The sequence below is a fragment of the Galeopterus variegatus genome, unplaced genomic scaffold (genome assembly GCF_000696425.1).
Source record: "Galeopterus variegatus unplaced genomic scaffold, G_variegatus-3.0.2 Scaffold5784, whole genome shotgun sequence".
Lineage (NCBI taxonomy): Eukaryota > Metazoa > Chordata > Mammalia > Dermoptera > Cynocephalidae > Galeopterus > Galeopterus variegatus.
Genome location: NW_007731895.1, coordinates 49,269 through 71,659, shown reverse-complemented (window position 1 = coordinate 71,659; position 22,391 = coordinate 49,269). Strand labels below are relative to the sequence as shown.

The window sequence follows — 22,391 nt, the reverse complement described above, 5'->3', positions numbered from 1 at the left end:
AGGAAAAAAAAAAAAAAAAAAAAAAAAAAAAAAAAGAAAGCAAAGTGGTATTATATATGTATTCCAAAATTGTAACCACCTGGAATAAACTACTCATCAAGTCTGGTTCAACAAAGCTCCTTTCTTTTTAGACTGACCAGAATCAATATTAAATGAGAACCATTTATGAACTCAAGTAATATTACTAGCCTGTTCAGAATTTTCATTTTGTTAAAACATTGATTGAGAGTTGGCAGTAAGAAACATATCTTTGGTAATTACGGTTACTTGTAAAATCTAGCTCATGAACTCCAACTGACAAATAGGATATGTTTATATGATATGTGAACTCCAACAGAGCAGATAAGTATCCATCTAGCCTAATGTATTTATCTAGGATCAACCAGCTGACTGACACAGAGTAGATGCTCAAAAAATATTTATTTAATGAATAAAACATTCCTAATTTGTGTATTAATACATTTAAGAGTATTTTGCTACTTTACATTGAGAGTTTTTAATGGTCTGGATTCCATATTATGTATCTTCTACTTAACACTTATCACATTTGTGTAAATGCAAACATAAACATCACCATCAGACACTTTCCTGAATGTTTGAAAATCATTAAATAAATATTTGTCTAAATTAAATTACTAAATCTCATTTATAGTCCCTATACCAGTGGTTTTCAAAATGTGGTCTAGGTATCCCTGGAGTCCCCAAGACTCTTTCATGAAGTCAGTGAGGTCCCAGGATTTTCTTCATATGACTTATTGAACAACATATCATGACACACTGAATGTAGAAGCAGATGTGAGAATCTTATCTTCTATTAAGTCAGACATTACAGAAACTTGCAAAAGTGTAAAACAATGCCACTCTTCTCACTAAACTTTTGTTTTGAAAAAGTTATTTTTCACAAAAAATATTATTTCTATTAATGTAATGGGCTTATTATTTTTTAATAAATATATTTAAATTTCTCAATTTTAATTTTAATACAGTAATTACCAATAGGCATTACCCACATAACCTATAACTCTTTCAGATTCTTAATAACTTTTAAGAGTATATAGGGGTCCTGAGACCAAAAAAATTTGAGAACCATTGCCTTAAACTGACATTAAAAAGAGTAAGATATAAAATATATTCACTACATCAATACTTTTCTTATTTTAGGAAGCTCAAAGTGATAAAAAGATATGTACTCTAATAATCATACAAGGAATTATCTACAAAATAAGATTTTACTTAATTAATGAGTTATTCTTTAGATTCCTTACCATAGGCACATCAGGTAAGAGAGGACTCAAGTCTTCAGAACATCTTTTACTTCCACATGATAATTTTGTTGTATCTGCAACTTCACCATTGGGCAATATACCATCTGCAAACCATACTCTCTTCTGTTCTTTGGAGCACAGTCCTAGAATCAGATGAAAAAGTAAAGCAGTATAATTTGGCAATATTGCAATGATTTAATACCAAATGGGTCAGGAAATGGTCTTCAAAAGGTTTTTCTCTCAAGCTGCAAAGGCCAAGAGAAGTGTCTTTTTGTGATTCATCTACCCTGAGCAGAGCCTGTTTCTATCTAATTCATACAAAGGGAGCATATTAGACCAGGGGTGGCTCTGGGAATCACATACTCTGAAGTGAATGGGAGAGATTACATCTTAAAGACACTGGGAGAAGATTTAAAACCTATATTATTGAGGCTAAGTCTCTAAGTGTGGAGTGGAGATTGAATAAAATTTTAAGCTTAAGACACAGGGACAAAAAGTGGAGTAGATCACAGCATGGAAGGTAATAAAAACATGAAGAACAGAAAGAGATAAAAAGACTAATAAAAGGAAACAGGATCACTTATGCATCAGAGATCATTTCTTACTTTTATTTAACAAGAGAGCATAACATGTTTTTGTTCTTATACTGTGGATACTGAACTTTATTAATATTAATATTTCCTCCCAAATTTGGAAGAAATAACTAGATATTTTCTTTTGTTATAAAGCATCCACAGAGGAAGGTTGTGAAAATCTGTGCCAGATGATTTTAGAACGATATGAAAAACTCAAAAGTTCTACATCTACCCTTCCAGAACACAACAGAGATAATATTTAAGAAATTGGAATCATATGAATATTTCTGCAATATGAGTGGACATTATTATATAATCTATCTTTCCTGTATTTGCAACATTTTTATAGTAATTTAGTTTGCCAATATAAGAATATGTAAATATTTTAAAACACAAATTTATTCACTTTTAGAGCAATAACATACAATCATATATGCTGAATCCCCTTAGTTCAATTATAATAAATGGAAAATAGCTACTGAGTGATAAACTATGGGCCAAAATAATTCTCAGAAGGATCCAAGTTTACCTTTAACTGACATTTACAGTTATTCTAGCATGCTACAGACTAATAGTTCATGTTTCAAAATGTACATGGGCTTTACGCAAGATCCTAAATGATGATAGGTTATAAAGATGAAGATATAACTCAGGGATTTAAAAATGGATTTAAAAAGCATTTTATCATTGTGGGAAAATATACAATTAAAAATAGTTTTTTTTTTTTTTTTTTTTTTTTACCAGTAAGGGGATTGGAACCTGTGGCTTGGTGCTGTCTGCACCACGCTCAGCCAGTGAACGCACTGGCCACCCCTTTATAGGATCGAACCCACGGCCGGCCATCCCTATATAGGATCGAAACCATGGCCTTGGCGCTACCAGCTCTGCACTCTCCCAAGTAAGCCACGGGGCTGGCCCTAAAAATAGATTTTTAAGGAAAAGGAGATACATCAATTATTTACCTATTATCTCTCAAATCCAAGCCCACCCTTCTACATGGTTCTTGTTAATGCCAGGCTGGAAGTCTGGAAAGTGCAATTCCCAAGCTTCCTTGCTAGCTGGTTTTGGTAATGTTTTGCCAATAGTAGGCACCGGTGGGAGACCAGAAAGCGGGGGAAAAAAAGAAAGAATTCTTTCTGTTCCTAGTTCCTGCCAGGATCATTGCAGCAGCAGCACGACTGGATTTAGCTGCATGTCCTATGATTTTCAGTACTCCTAACATTAACCCTGGAACTCTTCTTCAGTCATCTGAGCACAACTCTAGGAGGCCCATTGATGATTCCAGCATTTGCCAGTCAGTGATTCCCCAGAGGTCACAGCACCAGCCATGTGGTACTCTAACCCCTGGCTCCTAGGTCTGAAAACCAAGCCCCTCCTGGTGCCCCTGCACTGAGTTCTAGTTATGCTTCTCCCGTTTTGTTCCCCCAACCCTACTGGTGGTGATTGCTTCCTGCAGTTACTAATCTCTCACATGCCCTTGTTACTCTTCCAGTCTTCCAACATACATGTGCAACCAATTGCTTATATTAAATCCCTCCTAGTATCTTGTCTGGTTTCTCTTACCTGACTAGACTCTGACTACACTAGGTAATTCCCATTTTAATAATTTATCTTTAGTTTAAGACAAGGCATTTTCTTCTAGTTACCTTCAACACTTGGTTGCTTAAGTGCTGAGATTGGCAAAGTTGTGGGTGAAGGTATACTGGATGTTTGGGTCTCCTGAAGAGGCTGGACAGTACCACATTCATCAGAATGATTAGATTTAAGATTAGAACCAGTTGGACTCATCATCCTCTCAAATGCCTGAGCTATAAAGGGGGAAATAATAGTATTAAAATCTTAGCTATTTTTGAACTTCAAAGTAAATTACAATAAAGTCTCATTTTAAAGTTATAAGGAGAAAAATAAATGGCTGATTAAGAAAAAGAAGTGGCACTTGGCAAAGATACTGTCTGAGTAACTAGCACAGACTCCTAACTTTAGTTGACAGCACTCCACTTTGATAAGCTACCAATGAATTACTTCAATATTATATTTGGCATATGTTTGATATCTATTGCAGAAAATAATCCTTACTTAATATGACTGTCTCTGTTTTTGCCCTTGTACCTCTATTTCCAACATAGTTCAGAGTAATTCTTCTAGACATAAATCATATCTCATCATTCCTCTGTTTAAAATCCTTTAATGGCTTCCTGACAGGAGGGAAAATTTAAGTTGTTACAGTGGCTCACAAGACCCTACATAGTCTGCATGCCTACTTCCTCCACCTTCCCAGTTACCTGTTTGACCTCATTTCTCACTACAATCGCACTCACTCACTATGATCCAGCCAGCCAGGCCCCCTTGTTCTTCAACAAGTTAAGCAATGACTCCCCTAGCTTAGCGTCTTTGTTCTTATTATTCCTTCTGACTAGAATGTTCTTCCCAAAGATACTCACACAGCTTTATTCTCTCACTTCCTTCAAGTCTCTGTTCACATGTCGTATTATTATAAAGCCTTACTCTGACCACCTTACAAAAAATATTGTCTCTTACCACTAATCTGTTACTATCTATCCCTCTTACACTTTTTCATTTCCATTTAGAGTACTATCAACATCCGGTATTTTCTTTGCTTATTATCCATTTCTCCCCACATTTGTAAGCTTCACAAGAATAGGGCATCTATTTTGTTCCCAGATGGAGCTCCAGAATGAAGAACAGTGCCTGAATATTGCTAAATGATTTTCATCCCGAAAACATGGAATAGCACTGATAAATCTTCCTTCAGCATTTTTCCAAATTGATCTGCTATCAATGCTGCCACTGCCAAAATAATCTTCTTCAAGTGCCACTAAATGATAGCACTCTTATGAAATGGCTTCCACTAATCAAGTGAAATATAAACATCTTACTCTGGGTTTCAAAGTAATTTCCAACTTGCCCCAAATATATCTACTGACATTCACATGCTTCTTTGAAAGTCATACAATCTCAGTACAACTTTCTCATTAGCCACAATCTCTATTCAAACCATCTTTTTCTTCCATTACTTCATGGCATGTGTCTCACAACCCTTGAACTATCTTTCTCCTCTTATTTAATAACATTATTTTAAATGATCACTTCTCTCATTTTCAACCCTAAAGCTGATATTAAACTAACTTTTATTTATGCTTTCTTGTGGTATATAAGCTAATGATAAATAGCACTATAAACAAAGCTGTATAGTATAAGAAATAAAAATAGAATAAATAAAACAGAACAGTAAATAAACTTATTCCACAGTATTTTCTTTGATAAACCAAAGCTTGATCTCAGTATCCAACTGAGTCTGTTTAATGACCATATCTTCTCCCCTCTTGGACACTTATAGTCCGAATATGTCTGAATGCTCACCCAAAAATCTGACCTGTCAACTCAAATAACGTTTCAAATCTTCATGACTGTTTTATTTTTTAATAAAAAGGTGGGGGAGATAATTATGTGGGAGCTTGCTCTAAAATTTCAGAATTTTAGCAATTTGCCTTGGCACCAGCAGCCATCTTCTAGCCACTAAAACAGCTTTAAAAAAGAGCAAAACAACTGTAAGCATATAAACTAACCTCTTCATAAACAATGGTGGTAACACAGAAATATAAAAAGATTTACACTCTATTATCTTCCAGAGCAGAGGTCAACAGCACAGAGTAAAACAGCTTACCTCAGGCTAACAGACTCACATCAGAGCTTTTTGGAGAATTGCTGAAAAAATTTATCTTCATTCAAAAGAGAAAAACAAATTATTATCAGGTATTTATTTTCCTGGCTAACAGGAAGCAGTGCCTGAGCTAGTGTGCAGGTCTGTTCAAAGCCCAAGTAAAATTTGCTGGGAATTAAACTGTCAACGAATCTTTGAAAATGCCAAGAAATACTCAAAAGACCAAACATGTATTTGGGGGAGAAAACCCAACATAAAACACACATCTATACACACACAACATGTGAGAACTTAAAGACGACCATCAAGACTATTGCTGATAATGGTAGCTAGCTAGAGAGCCAGAGAAACAATGAGAAGCGCACACACACAAAATTTAAATTGAGAAGGGGAAAAAAAAAATACAAGATAAAAATATGCAGTGTGGCAGTCCTATGAATGTATAAAATCATAAATATTATTACCTTATCTTTTATCCTCATTTTAGGATGCTATTTTCTAAAGGGTGGTAACTATATCTTGCCTTATGCAATTGATATATAATATTGAGTACTATTTTATTGGTAGGTATTCTATAAATGTTCAGATTAAGATGGTGAAGATGACAATGATGATGACAAAAACAAATAGGCAGATGAAATGCAGCATTTAGGGACTTGGTACCTGTTAAAAGTTAATGAACTGCCACTCCAGAAATTGAATGCTTCCTTTCCAGACTGGTAGTATTAATTGTGAGAGTGGAACAAAAAGAAGAGAAACCAAGCCTTGGGATGTCTCACCTAAGCCAGATAAGTCAACACTAGGTCTTTGCCTTAAGAAAATAAAGAAGTTTATCTTTGTCACAATCCACTTGTTTTTAAGATATATTCAATTACTGTAAGAAAATATGTCAGGTAATACTCACCTTTACTAATGGTCTCATAGCAGACTACACATACTCTTGCTTCCTTTTCTAAGTACTGCAGTTTACACTTCCTATTACAACAGACACCACAAAATACCTATAAAGAATAAAATACCAAATTCATTTTTGTTTCAATCATACTTATAACTACTAGAGGCAGGGGGAGGAGAGGCCCCAAACCTAATTAACCGAAACCCATTTTCCTTATATATGTCATTTTTCTAATCACCATAATCATAAGTAGCATTCTTAAATGATTCTCTTTTTTCACTTAAGTGAGGCTTCTGTAATTTAAAACCATATCTCTTATAAGAAGAATTCCTTTAAATCAACTCTGTTAATTGGAAAAAACTTTCTTTAATGAATAAGTTTATAATTTAAAAAGCTTTTTGTAGTTCCTTATTTAAAGCTTTTAAAAGTAGAATCTTGTTTTGTTAAAAATGGGTAGGATTGATTTGAATCCAACATATTACTGAAAAATGCTGAATAAAAAATGCAATGTTATTTCTGTAGGCAATCCTTGGAGTTTATAGATGATCTTTTTACCCTTTGTTATAAAATAGTCAAAATGCAAATGAGGTCAGCTTCAGTATTCTGAGCTTTGTGCAAGCCAAGTTGCTTTTCAGTGTTTCCCTGGGCATCGATCACAACACTAGCTGCAGAGTAGTCTTGCTAATAAATAATCAAGAACAAAGAGTGATCCAACTAAATTTGGAGCATCTGATGTGTGAATATTAGAGGGATAAGGACATGTACTCTTAAATTTCACAAAAATTAGTAATTAAATGTTTCTCACTTATCAGCAAGTAATTAATAATATCCACAATATTGTGACATTTATTCAACCATCAAGCAAAATGACAGTGCTTTATATTGTACAGTTTAATGACTGGTAGGTGAAAAACGCTGATTTTAAACTAACTCAATCTTGTAATCATCTGTTAATTAGCCTTTTCTGTCACATTAGATTTCATTTAAAATGTCTCAGAAGAATAAAAGACTTAAAGATTTTTATAACTTACTTTTCCACATGCTCGGCAGTGGTGTCGCCGTTTTGTAAAAGTAAATTTAACTTGGCAGTTCATACAGTTTGGAGCTTTTGAATCAGGAACCCAAGTAGGTTGTTTCTGGCCCAAAACCAAGGCTTCCTTGCAAGTGTTTTCAGGTAGAGAATCTTCGTTTGCAGTTACAAAACTGGATCCACCTTCAAAATTACTTTCTATATCAATGTAATTAGAGTTAAAGCTAACCTGAGAATCAGTTACAGAATCTGTAGTACAAGTGGTTGGAGCAATGGTATTCGCTATGCTGGGCTCACTTTCTGGCATATTTGGAACATCCAGTTTATTTAGTTCCTTTGAACTCCTCCTTCTTGATGGAAGATTAAACAATTGCTTAGGTCTGGCCCCTCCAACATGAACAGATTGACTGTCAATATCAGAGACTAGTAATTCATTTGTAATCTCAGGCTTACTGGTAGGTAACTCTTGTTCAACTGGAATTGTGCTTTCTTCACCTAATGAAAGGCCACCTTTTTCTACTGTATTTTGTTTATCAACTGTTCCACATATCACATTAATTCCATGACTTTCTGCAGTAGCTCCTGCTTCAGCATTGAAATACATATTATTGATGTTTCCGTCATTTAAGCCTTTTGTATCTATTAGATTCATTTGAGATTTTGAGTCATTAACATTTTCTTCAAAAGACTTTATGTTAGTGGTCTGAAGGTACTGTTCCGTCAGAAAGGCATCAAGTTCAGCATCACTAATTAGTGTGCCAGTTTTCATGCCTTCATCGATATTAAAGTAATCTAAGTCTTTCCCATTCACACTGTTGCTTGAAAAAGTTAGACCTCTGCAACAATCTGGAGACTCTGGGGCATTAGCACCAGAAAGCTCTGTTTGAGATTCTGCAGCTATAGAAGAATTGGTGTCATCAGGGTAATCCAAAGATTCAACTCTGATAACTGCCTGGTCAGAATCTACCTTTCTATCTCCCATCTTTTCAATTAATGGCTGAAGTATGTCTTTACATTTTTCCTGTTTTGAAAGATCAGTCTCCTTGGATGGTTCCCCACCTAGAATAACACTCTTCTGTATTTCTTCATGCATAGTCACTGCATCTTGTATATTATCTTTCTGTTCATTCTGAGGAAAACAAACACCATGTGCTTTACTTTCAATTAATGATCCACAGAAAGACCCAGATAGTGGAAGACAGGACAATGAGGAGTGTGTATCTTCACTTGAAACACATAAAGTTGAAGAGGAATCTTGGCTTGTATCATTATCTTTAAGGTCTAAATTTCTTGAGTCTTTTGCAGATTGTTTTATAAATACAGCAGTCCTATCTTCCTCAAAGGAAAAGTCAGGTAATCTGAAATTTTCATCCTTTGAATTTGAATCATTTAAGTATAAACCTTCACTTTTTGGAAGACCATGAGGCAAAGCACTTGTGCTGCCTCCTTCTCTTAAACATTCTGTGGCAGTTTTGACAGCCACATCTACCTCCTCTTTTACCAAACAGTCATCATCTTTAAATAATTCACATGGCTGGCTCTTGTGTTGTAGGTTATTTTTGACATCAAACATTTTGGAACTTTGCTGAGTCAAAGCAGATGACATGTTAAAATCAACAACTGGTTCTAACTTGTTAAAGATCTTTTTATCCTTTACATTTTCTGTTTTGCTGTAATTACAAGAATCTGAAAGTGTTGTGTCTATTTTTACACCCAATGCTTTGGTTTCACTAATTTCTCTATTTTTTAGTTCAGAGTTGACATCATTCTGTTCTTCTCTGACAGTATCACTACCGTGGTTTGTCGGAGAAACACAGAGAGTATTTGACACAGAAGATAAATCCAATCCAATCAAAGAATCTGCACTAGACTTAAAATCATCTGGCAATAATTTTTTAATATCTTCTTCACTATTAGTTGCATGAACTAAGTTACCCATGTCACTTATCAAATCACAGACAGGTTTACTACATCGTCCCATATATAAAGGCTGGATTTCGTTTGAATTATCACCATCCACGGAAGAAAGGAGATCAAGTCCTGTTACATTTTTTCCATTTTGTATAGAAGTTAGTCCCTCAAGTGTTTTTTCATTCAGGGAAATCTCATTTGTTTCAGAGCATGTTTCTGATGAGGCACAACTATTAATGTATTGTTGGTCCTTTGGTAGCAGTGAAGTTAGCTGTGAGGAAGCCAACTCTAAAGAAACTGAACGGTGGTTAGAATCATGTGCATTTTGTGCATCTTGGAGATAATCTTGTTCATCTAATTAAAAATAGACACAATGATATTCAGGAGACCCAAATTAAATTAAAGTTATTGTAAAGATATTACATTTTCTTAGACTTCTAAACTAAATAAACCTTTTTAAAGGACCATAGATAGATTACCCTTTTACAAAATGGTAATAGCCTTTAAAACTATTTTTATTTGCCTTTAAAGTACTTTCTGGTTTTTACTTTTAAATGAGATGTCATAAAATGATAGAAATTCCATTCAAAATAACTCAGTTGCACTATAACAACCAGATTAAGAAAGAGCTGAAAAAACAATTTAACTTCTTTCTTCTGCCCTCTAGTTTCATCTGAGGAAAATACCATCTCTCATAGTAATAAAATATCAATTTAAGTAGAGCTTTCAAGATGCTTTAAGCTTGCTCATATGTTGGTTTCTGCCCTCTAGTTTCATCTGAGGAAAATACCATCTCTCATAGTAATAAAATATCAATTTATGTAGAGCTTTCAAGATGCTTTAAGCTTGCTCATATGTTGGCTTAAAAGTTCTTTTTTGCAGCTAAATTTGTATCTGAAATCTAATGTCTAGTTGCCTTACTTTTATTTCTGGCTGGTAATGAATAAACTAATAATAAGTGAACTTTTTACAGAAGATAACAATGTGACCAAAATTGATATCAAATTTTCCTAAGAGTACTCTATACCTGAGATAACTGAATTACAGATATTTTAAAATTCCATCAATGGCAAAAATGGAAAACCAACAAACCTGGGTTCTGTTCAAAATCATCAAGGAGTTTGTCCAAGTCACTGACAGCTGCTTTAAAATAACTGTCCATCCTATCCGTAGACTTACTTAGAATTTAATTCTTGTATGTCTAGAAAATAAAAAGTAAGATATTTCATTTAATCCTCTAAGATATTAATATTGTACCTTCTAGTTCATGCTAGAAAACATAGTCAGGAAATAGACATAGAAATAAAATTTAATGAGTACTACTTTGAGGAATCTACAATTTTAGTTGAGGAAATTGCCTCTCTATATAAAATTATATGAAAACCAACTCTAACAACATACCATTTGCATACAAAAATAAATTTTAAAACACATCTAAATAACTCATGGGTCAAAGAAGAATTCATGGGCCGGCCCGGTGGCGCACTGCTACAGTGCGCCGCTTGGGAGTGTGGCGGTGCTCCCGCCGAGGGTTCGGATCCCACATACAGACCGGTTCCCGCTCACTGGCTGAGCAAGGTGCGGGCGCGGCACCGAGGGTTGCGATCCCATTGCCGGTCCGGTACGGGCGCAACACTGAGGGTTGCGATCCGTTGCCAGACATGAAAAAAAGACAAAAAGGAAAAAAAAAAAAAAAAGAATAATTCATGATGGAAAACTAAAAATACTTATAAATACTACATATAAAATAATATAAAATATACTATGTATAAATTAAAATACTACATATAATCTCATCACCAAATGGGATTTATCCAGGTATGCCAGGCTGGTTCCACATTTGAAAATTAACCAATGTAATCCACCACATCAACAAATCAAAGAAGAATTATCGTATAATCATATCAACTGATGCAAAAAAGGATTTGACAACACCCAATACCTATTAATGATAAAAATTCTCAGCAAATTATGAGTAGAGGTATACTTCATGATGAGAAACTGCCTTCCCTCAAAGATTGGGATTAAAGAAAGGATGTCTTCTCTCACCACTTCAATTCAATGTGATACTGAAAATCCTAGCTAGTGCAATAAGACAAAAGGAAATAAAAGGTATACTGTTTGGAAAGAAAGAAAGAAAACTGTCTCTATTGGCAATGACATGATTTTCTACATACAAAATCCCCTAAAATTGACCAAAAAACCCCAAAATGGATTGAGTACAGCAAGGTTGCAGGCTATCAGGTCAATGAACAAAAGTCACTCATATTCCTATATATGAAAATGGACAATTGGAATTTGAAATTTTAAAATATCATTTAAAATAGCACCTAAAAATGAATTACTTAGACACAAACAAAATATATACAGGATCTATATGTGCAAAACTACAAAACATTAATATAAAAAAAAGAAAGAAAATCTAAACAAATGGAAACATAGTCCATGTTCATAGATAGATAGACTCAAATTAAGATGTCAATTCTTCCCAATCTGATCTCCAGATTCAGTGAAATCCCAACCAAAATCCTACAAGCTATTTTGTAGGTCTCAAGAAACTGATTCTAAAGATTACATGAAAAGGCCAAGGACCTAGAATAGCGAACACAATACTGAATAACAATAAAGTTGGAAGACTCTCACTACCTGATTTTTAAGATGTACAAGAAAGCTACAGTAATCAGGCAATGTGGTATTGGCAAAAGAAAAGACACACAGATCAACAGAACAGAATAAAGACTCCAGAAATAGACCCACACAAATATCGTCAACTATCTTTGACAAAGGAGAAAAGGCAATTCAATGAAGAAAGGACAGCCTTTTCAACAATGGGTGCTGGAAAAAACTGGACATCCCTATACAAAAATATTAATCTAGATACAGACCTTACACCTTACATAAAGGTATATTCAAAATAGATAATAGACCTAAATGTAAAATGCAAAATTGTAAAACTTCTTGAAGAAAACATATGAGAAAATCTACATAACCTTAATCAACCATAATCTACATAACCCATAACTTAAATTAAGTACAACACCAGTGCCATGGTCTATGAAAGAAAAAAATTGGCAAGTCAGACCTTGTTAAAAACTTATGTTCTGCAAAAGATACTGTTAAGAGAATGAGAAGACAAGTCATAGACTGGGAGATAGTTGTAAAATACGTATCTGATAAAGGACTTTATCCAAAATCTACAAGAAATCCTAAAATTCAACAATAAGAAAACAATCCAATTAAAAAATGGGCAAAAGTTCTGAGCAGACACCTCAGCAAAGATGTACAGATGGCAAATAAGAATATGAAAAAATGCTCAACATCATTTGTCTTTAGGGAACTGCATATTAAAACGATAGCACTTCATAACTATTAGAATGTCTAAAATCCAAAAAATTAACAATGCCAAAGGCTGTAAGGATGTCAAATAACAGACTCACATTTACTTGTGTTGCTGGTGGGCACTGTTTGCACTTTAGAAGACTGACTGGCAGTGCCTTACAAAACTAAACACAGTTTTACTATATGACCCAGCAATCAATATGTCCTTCAGTAGGTATACAGATAAACAATGGTACATCCATACAATGAAATATTATTCAGTGACATAAAGAAATGAGCTATCAAGCTACAAATTGACAAGGATAAATTGTCACTTCTCATGACAGAGACACAAAGGATTACTTAAAGCCCATTTCTTCTGAGCAGTAAGAGGCCCGAAAAAGGTTACCCCCAGGAATAATTCTTTCAAGAGAAGAAAGATCCCGGGAATAGCCCTGAAATCTGGTTTTCTCTCTGTTTTTATTCTCTGGGCAAGAAAGTTACAGAAAAGGAACATAGGTGGTTACAAAAAGAACAGTAAGATATTTGTCATGGCAACAATCATTAGGTTTAGCTGCACCCAAGGACATCTGCCCTTAGAGCCAGCATTTTTGCTGTGTTACAATTCTTTATCTATGACAGAGACTTTAGCCTGGAGAAAGTTTTCTGTCTTTCCCAAGCTTAACATTTCTATGTGCAATTCTAAAAAGTTAGGTCCTGTGAAATACATTTGCTTTATCAATGTTGATATCATCCACAATAAATCTTAAATATATAATGCTAAGTGAAAGAATCTACATACCTTATGATTCCAATTATATGACATTCTGGAAAAGGCAAAACTACAGAGACAGTAAACATACCTATGATTGTCAGTGGTTTGGGGGTGGGGGAGAGTTGAACAGGTGAAGCACAGTAAATTTTTTACAGTGGCAAAACTATTCTGTATGATACAGTAATGGTAAATACAGGACAATAAGCATCTGTCAATGCCCATAGACCTTTACAGCATAAAGAATAAACCTCAATGTACACAAATTTTGAAAAAAATTATTTAGGAGGTTAGGGGATTTCAGAATATAACGCAGAATGTGACAAGAGTCTAAATGTATTCCAAATGTACAAAACAACCTCACTACAGGTGGTGGAAAAATAAGGTTCTGACCTTTGGAAATAAATGGAGTCTGTAAGACTAAAGGCAAAAGGAACACAAGCACCGTACTCTAGTTGATAAAGTTGTTTTCCATGGAGTCACAGGTTAACAATTCTGAAACCAATGAAATTGAACAATTAAGTAAATGGATGGCAGATGGTGGGAACCAGGTTTCTCAATATTGAAGGTTACAGATAAGCAAGGGAAGAGGGCTAGAATAATCTATGTGGTAATGGATTTGAGCTGGAGACATAAATATAAACTTATGTTTAGTTTAATATGGATACTGATGGTTACACATAGAAACATTTACAGGTATGTGTAATACAGGTTAGTATAAACACATTTCCTTGCTCTGTCAGCTGAAAAGGCCTAGAAGCAATGATATGCCAGTGGCAACAAGCATACTGAGCACCCAGATGTTGGTTTCTAATATCATTCACCAACAAAAGGAACCAGGGTGCGTTGGAGAAATGGCTGATTCTAGGACTGGGGCAGGAAATAAACAAGATGAGCATGGAATATCTCGTAATGCCAGAAAGTAAGAAAGTGCATGCGCACACACACACAATAATGGGAGTATGCAAAGGGATACAGGAGCCAAGAGAAAGGGTGCCCAATAGCCAAAGCTGGAACAATTTGAGCAGCAAAATAAATAGAGTAGTACTGAACTATAACCCCAAATATTTTTAAAAACTGCTCATACTGACATGTGATTGAATAAATAAATGGTGAAGACAAATCTCCCATGCAAAAAAAATTCCAAGTAATTAATGTAGATTATTTGCTCTCAAGGAATTGGAACTCCTCATTCCTTAAGTGCCTGCTGCACATAGTGACATTCTTCTATAAAGTACAAAAAGGGAGGAAAAAAGAAATAACTTTTCAGTGGAGAAACCTGACCAATTAGCCAGGTGATCAAGGTTAACCAAAAGCAATAAGTCATGCTGACAGTTTGTACCCTTGATATGATGTGATGAGAATGGTACTTTATCTCTGTTGTCTTCCTCCCCAAAACACATTACCCCAATCTAACATGAGAAAAACATGAGACAAATCCCAAGTGACATTCTACAAAATACTTGACAGTAATCCTCAATAATGTCAAGGGCATCAATAACAAGAAATGTCTGAGAAACTGTCATAATTGAGAGATACCTAAGAAGACATGACTACTCAATGTAATATGGTATCCTGGATAGAATCCTGGAACAGAAAAAGCATACAAGGGAAAAGGAAATGTGAATTAAGTATGAACTTTAGTTAATAATGATTTATCAATATTCGTTCCCTAATCATTACAAATGTACCATATTAATGTAAGATGTTAAAAATAAACTGGGTATGTGGTATGTGGAAACTCTTTGTACTATCTGCAATAATCCTGTACTAAAATAAAAAAGTTAATTTTAAAAAATGCAACCAAGGTATTAAAAAAAAAGTTGAGAAAATACCCTAGAAAGTAGAACCAAAAAAAAAAAAAAAGAAAAAAAAAAAGGATGGTAAATAGGAGAGAAAAGATTAGAAAATTAGAGAATCAATCTATTCTGGTCCGATATTCAAATAACAAGAGGTCCAGATAGAAAGTAAGAGGTTAAAAAGAAGAAACTGTCAAATAAAATACCCCAGAACTGAAGGATATATAGTCTTCATATGGAAACGGCCCATTTAGGGCCCAACACATGAATGAAAAACCCTTATCAACCTACATCACTGTGAAATTTCAGAATATCTGGGTGGTCTAAAGAAAGATCACCCCATTTAATACTGCAATCTCCATCCCCCATTTTTCATTTCATCAACTCTCCTGAACTCTCCACCCCATCCTGCTCTTCTTTTTCTCTTTTCCAAAGCACTTATTTACTTTTATGAGCTTCTAACATTCTGTATACTTTATTTATTGCATTCATTGTTTACCCTCTGGAACAACTCCCTCCCTCCCTGAGTTTAAGCTCCATGAGGGCAGGAATCTTGTATTTTTGTTCACCCACCTATTCAAAGTGCCTGGCACATAAAATGTGCTCAACACATACTTGTCAAGTAAATACAAAAGCTTCCAGAGAGAAATAACAGGTCACAGTCAAAGTACTGGTTATCTTATCTGGCACTAGACATCACAGTAGCAACACTACAAGTTAGAAAACAATGGAGCCATGCCTCCAAAATTCTAAATGATTTACAACCTAGAATTCTATACGCCAAAGCTATCAATCAAGTGTTAAGTGTTGAATAAAAAAATGTGTAGGCATGCAAACACCCCAAAAATTTGCCTCCCATTCAGTCTTTCTCAAGAAGCTACTGAAAGATGTGCCTTACCAACTTGAGGGAGACACCAAGAAAGAAGACAAAGTGAAATACAGGTAACAGGCTACCTAACACAGGAGAGAGACAAATGGAATTCACAGATGATCGTAAAAGGATGTTCCACAAAGATATCTGTACAACAAGCCTAGACAGCAACCCATCAAGATGAAAGCAAGTGACAGACCATTACAGGAAAGATGCTGCAAAATAAACTGATTATCTGATCTGTCTGAATCTATTAAGAGGAGACTGACATTGTCTGAGGGGTTAATAGATCACATAATGAGCACCAAAGATAAAACATACAGTTATAAAGATACGTGAAAGGTAGATATACAAAAGAATTAAGATAATTATTAGCTCTAGGAAAAACAAATAATTATATAAGAAAATAACATCACACTATACAGTCAGCCCTGTAAACGCCAGGCATTGGTTCAGGACCCCTGTATATACAAAATGCACATATGCTCAAGTCCCATAGTTGGCCCTGAGGAACCCTCATAATATGAAAAGTCAGCCCTCCGTATAGGTGGGTTCAGCATCCACAAATATCCTTTTGCAGTTGGTTAAATCCACGGATGCAGAATCCATGTTGTTCAAGGATCAACTGTATTTGCAGTGTCATACCTTTACAAACTATTGAATAATATTATTATTGTCTCACCTTTTATTATCTTTCTAGGCACTTCAAGTAACATAATGCTTAGTAGTACATTGCTCTAAAAATAGACATTTAATGAATTCGTTTATTTATATTTAATTAAAGAAAATCAGTTCCTGTGCTTTATTTTTTAAAATATATCCTATATTCAAAGTTGCTTTTGCTACTTTTGACTATTGTATTTATTTTTAATTTAATGTTTTTTAAAGGGATACCTATACATAATTTAAAGAGTCAAATACTACCACAAAGCTTCTAATGAAAGTATCAGTCCTCTGACCCAATTCTTCTTATTTCTGAATCCCACTCTCCAGTAGCCTCTCCATCCTACTTAAACCAAGTGCCAACTTTATGTGCCGAGTTCACAGGGCCAACTACTTAAGTAATAATGTGGGGAAAGTTATATGTGGATTTTTGACCCCTGCGTTACTTAAGGGTCAACTCTACTATATTGAAACCATTTAACATGAACTCTTATTAAGCTACTATATCTCCCATTTCAATCAACCAAGATGTATTTTTTGTGCCAGCAATCTACTACATGCAGTAGAAGACACAAAAGAAATGTAAGACATATTCCCTCTTCTAAAAAAGTTTGCTTATGGGTATATATGATAACTTGTTTTAGGTAATATTTTTATTCACTTGACCATTTATGTACTTTCAGATTTACAAACAACTCTTTACACTACTTACTTTACCAAAAAAAAAAAAAGGTTTAAAAAGATACCTTCATAATTAAAAAAAAAACTGGCAGCAACATAGAAGATTAATCAGAAAACTGAGAAAACCAGTAAGGAGACTCCTAAAATGGTTAAGGTGAGAGATGAGGGCCTGAGCTGGGACAGTGCAGTGGCAAAGAAAAGGAAATAGATATAAAAGTGTCTAAAGAATGAGAACATTTGGAGAGTAAAAGCAAGGGAGAAAGCTAGGATTACTGCCAGGTTTCCACCATGGGTGACTGGGTAGATGGTGATACCACTGACCATGACAGGCAACACAAAGAAGAGGAGGATTAAAGGAAAACATGAATTCACTTTTGGACTGCTGTTTTAAGTACCTTGAGAACATCCTGGAAGAGGTATCCAATAGGCAGTTGAATAGAAGGATCTGGAATGCAGGAGAGAAGTCTGAGACAGATAAAGAATTGGGAATTGGCAACACACAGCTGCTAATGGATGAGATCACCTAGGAAGAGAATATAGAAGAGGACAGGAGCCTGATATCAGATAACTAAAGATAACAATTCATGTTCCTGAAATCACTCTGGATAAAACTTTGCCCAGAGTTTTATGTACTTCTATAGAAAAATATCAAAAATATAATGTTAAACGAAAATCAAATTGCAAAACTTTATGCATAGTATAAACCCATTTTTACAAACAAGTTGTAAAAAAAAAAAGAGCATTAGCAAAGGCACAGTAAAAAAAGGGGGGGGGAACAAACATCAAATTGTTAATAATACTATAAATGTGGGAATGGGATCATGTAAACCTTTCAGAGCTACATTATATGTCTTTATGCTATTTTACTTTTTTAACAAGCATGCACTTTTATAAATAGGAAAAAGAAGATAATTTTGTTCTTTTCCTAAAAAAATATTATAGGATGTATCCTTACAATATATAAAAAAAGAAGAAAAATCTGTTAGAAAAACACTTGGACATATAAATGGGCAAATAATATCGACAACTAATAAGTTATGAAAAAATGTTCAATGCACTTTAAAAGTAATGAGAATTAGAACACATAACATTTACTGCCTACTAAATCGAAACATAGTTTCTTTAAATAATAAAAGCACTCAATGTTAGTGTGTGAGTTTTGAAAAATGCATCTCAGACAGTGCTGACAGGAAGTAAACTGGTACATTGTCTCAGGAAAACAACATGAAGATATGAACTGTATCAATAGCCTCAAAAAGATTCCTAAAATTTAATCTAACAATTCTCTTTTTCGAAGTCTAAGAAAATAATCCAAAAGAATTAAAAGCATGCAGACAAAGATATTTCACCAAATCATTAGTTAAAAGAATCTAAACACCTGGGCTGGTGGGTAAGCTCGGTTGGTTAGAATGCGGTGTCATAACACCAAAGTAAAGGGTTCAGATCCCCCTACTGGCTAGCCACCAAAAAGATCTAAAAATTTTTTAAAATAAAAAATAAACACCAACATTAGGACACAACAGAAAACTATATAGATATCAAAAGTAATGTTTCTGTCTATCAGACATTGAAAAAAAAGTACATACTCTATGACCCAGCAATTCAGCTTCTAGAGAAACACTAGCAGTTGGGCACAAGAATACATCGCAAAGAACTTTCAATGTTGCAACGTTTATAATAGTATAAAATTGCAAATAACCTAACAGCCCATCAATACAAGAATGGTTAAATCAGCTTTCTCAAACTGTGGTCTCAGAACCCCTAGAAGTTAATAGGCCTGCGAGGTCCTCTCTTTTTCAACTGTGTATTTGTGCAAGGGTAGCTTTTCTTATATGCTTCAGCCTAAACAAGATAATACACCAGACTGAACAGAGAAGCAAATGTGAGAATCCAGCTGTCTTCTATAAAGCCAGACACTAAAGTGATTTACAAAAATGCAAACCACCACCACCCTTCTCACTAAACTGTTTTAGAAAATACTTACTTTTCACTTAAAAATTATTTAATACATAACAGTTTTATTATTTTTAAATGAATAAATAAAAATTTTAAATTTTCTGGTTTTAATCTGCAAAATGGCAAATATACTGCATTAGAAAACAAATACTCTTGGTCCTCAACAGTTTTTAAGTGTGATTATCCTCAATCATAATATTAAATGAACTCTGGTGCTAGCATATCATGTAACATTCTGATTGGGGATGATAATTAAACGGAAATTTAGCTTTATCTGTAATGTAATTGTTTCAAGAGATATTTTGCTCATGTACTACTTGTATAATCAAAAAGTCAAAGTTACGTTTATGAAGCTTTTTAAAAACATGGGGAAACGTTTAAAATAGCATTTTAGCCAAGAAAAGCAGGCAATCGAACTGTATATAAAATATCACCTTAATTAAGAAAATGAATAGGAGAAAAAAATGACTCAAAGGAAAAAAAATCAAAATATTAACAAAGGTTAATTACCTTTACATGATGGAATTATGGTTACTTCTTATTTCTTATTCTATTTTTCAAAATTCTGTCACTAAGCATACAGTTTAATATCCAGGGGAGAAAAAAAAAAGGGAAGAAACTACGTGAAAAATTATAAATAGTTCTACTGGACCAAACCATTAAACTTCTGCCAACTCTAGAGACCACAAGTTCAAATGAATAAATGGAGGAATCTGATTATCAACAAATTGGCTATTTTTTAAAAATAAAAAGATTAACAATATCAAATTTATGAGCTGATTTCCACACAAGACAAACTAACTAGTACATCCTTAGTTTGGAATATAATAATTGCAATTACGGCACTACAAATAAGTTAATTTAAAAGCAAGGTCATCTTTTAGATGGTACTAAAGGAAAGGTAGCTGGAAAGAACACAACCGCGTCCTTTTGGTCTATGATGACGGTAAAATGAATCGGTACGGGAATAGCGTTGCGAGAGCACGGGCAGTGATGACAGATCGGTCTGCCGGGACCGAACCCTTTCTGCGCAGAGGCTACAACTGCTCGGGAACCACAGTCCCCTCCTACAGTCACAGCCCTTACCCAGGCGGGACCAGAGGCGCTGGGGTCACTTCTCGCTCCACCCGCGGCAGGCCGGGGGTCGCTCCCACAGAAGCGCCAGGCATTCCGGGCGGCCCGGGTGGGAGGGTGGGACCCGGCAAACAGCCGCCGTGATTGCCCTCCCGGCCTGGCCTGGCCCGGTCCTCCGGCTCCAGGAAGGAGATGGGAGGTTTGAGGTCCGGACTACCCGACCAGCTCAGGGGCTCGGAAAAGGAAGGCGTCGGGGGCCCAAGCTCCATCCCCAGAGTAAGACGAGGGCCAGACACCGAGCCCAGGTCGGCGCGTCCAGCGGCCTCCCCGCCCCCTCTGTGAGGGCAGTAGGGGTGAGAAGCCAAGACAGCCTGTTACGGGGAGCTCTTACCTCCCCACACCCCTGCGGAGCTCTCTAGGGGCTCGACGCCGCGGACAGAAGCGAAGAGCGAACCGGGCCAGGAGTCCCAGGAGTGCACGACGCCGGCGCAGGGTTTCTTTCCCAGTCCTGACCTGGGCAGAGCAGATGGCGCAGGCGCAGAGGAGGCTGCACGGCTCACACGCCCCCTCCCTCCGCCAGCCCCGGAGCGCCTGCGCGCTGCTTTGCGGGGGCCGGGCCAAGGGCGCCCGGCTCCTTACCGGAAGTGCCTGAGAAGGCTCTGGGGTGATGGGGACGCTGGAAGATTCGGCCTTAGATGGGGTCTCTGTTTCCCACTAGAAGCCCTGGAGCCGGGAACTGGAGGCGACTTGCGTCAGTGTTCGCCTTCCTCTGCCCTTCGCTGACCTAGACGCAGCTTCTTCCGCCCCAGCCTCCTGCATCCGCGGAGCCGGCGCGGCGCTCCTGTCCGTACCGGAGAAACCCGCCTGCCCGGCTGCTGACCCGGCCTGCTCTCCGCGCGGCTGACCTCTCCAAAAACCTCACTTTTTTGCTTCAAACTGGTTTAGCAACACCCCCCGTCAACTCCGCCCACCCGGCAGCAATAAAAATTCTCCCCAACCAACCCCGATCTCCAAGCCCTGCCGTCGACTGGCCGTTCGCAATGACTTCCCTTCCCTTCCCTTGTTGCTTTAGTTCTGCTTTTCTAACAATAGCCACTAGAACAGCTGCCTCCCTTGTTGTTTTGTATGAAAACAAAAGCTGACTCCTCGGATGGAGAAATAGAAATGCTACGTGATGTATATTTGTGCTTGTTGAGCTTTGCTATTTTTACCGCAAGTTTCCTATGCATTTAAATGAGGGAAGAAGAGACATCTGTGTGGGATCAGGGTATCATTACAGACTGGGCGATAATCAGTCACCGAAAATTTTTAACAGCTCAAAATTCATACCGGTCTTTCAAAAACTTCAGGAGTTACAATATCACAGAGCATCCCGGTCACATGTAATTTGTGGCAAAAGGTTTGACAATCAGGATTCACATCTTAAACCTGCAATTTACAACTCCAGTTGTATTAATCTTGGTTTTTCTAAACTCCGAAATGGAATTGTGTGGTTTTAGTTCAATAGTGAAACTTTTGTTTAAAATAATTTATTGAGCATCTGCTATGTGACAGACGATGCTTTAGATGCTTTGCTTACATTATCTCTCTTAATCCTAAGGATGAATTTACAAAGCACGGTATGCATTTTCTCTACTATATGTTAGGAGCTGTTCACAGATAAAATGAGACCACTGCCCTTATGAAACCACAGTCTAGTTAGCAGAGACTGATGTATACAAATGCATATTGGGGACGGAAGTATTTATATAGTACAGTGTGATGACGAAGAGAATAGAAATAGAAAATTAACACTAAGACCTTAGATAAATGGGAGACTGATGTATACAAATGCATATTGGGGACGGAAGTATTTATATAGTACAGTGTGATGACAAAGAGAATAGAAATAGAAAATTA

At 36.0% G+C, this 22,391-nt stretch overlaps 1 protein-coding gene across 4 annotated transcripts in view; it reads right to left on the bottom strand.

The window, feature by feature from the left end:
• Positions 1-21,230, bottom strand: part of ZFYVE16 (zinc finger, FYVE domain containing 16) — a 62,449-nt gene extending 41,219 nt beyond the window's left edge. The window contains exons 1-7 of one of the 4 annotated variants that reach the window (XM_008589972.1): positions 21,132-21,230; positions 17,858-17,985; positions 10,451-10,559; positions 7,449-9,712; positions 6,427-6,523; positions 3,487-3,648; positions 1,266-1,408 (exon numbers count right to left, since the gene is read on the bottom strand). In XM_008589972.1, the coding sequence (XP_008588194.1) occupies positions 1,266-1,408; positions 3,487-3,648; positions 6,427-6,523; positions 7,449-9,712; positions 10,451-10,520 (2,736 nt within the window). In that variant the 5' untranslated portion in view covers positions 10,521-10,559; positions 17,858-17,985; positions 21,132-21,230. Of the gene's footprint in view, positions 1-1,265; positions 1,409-3,486; positions 3,649-6,426; positions 6,524-7,448; positions 9,713-10,450; positions 10,560-17,857; positions 18,001-20,883; positions 20,968-21,131 lie in introns of those variants that run through there. The other 3 variants (XM_008589973.1, XM_008589974.1, XM_008589975.1) reach the window with 3 other exon arrangements.
• Between the last annotated feature and the right edge of the window lie 1,161 nt (positions 21,231-22,391).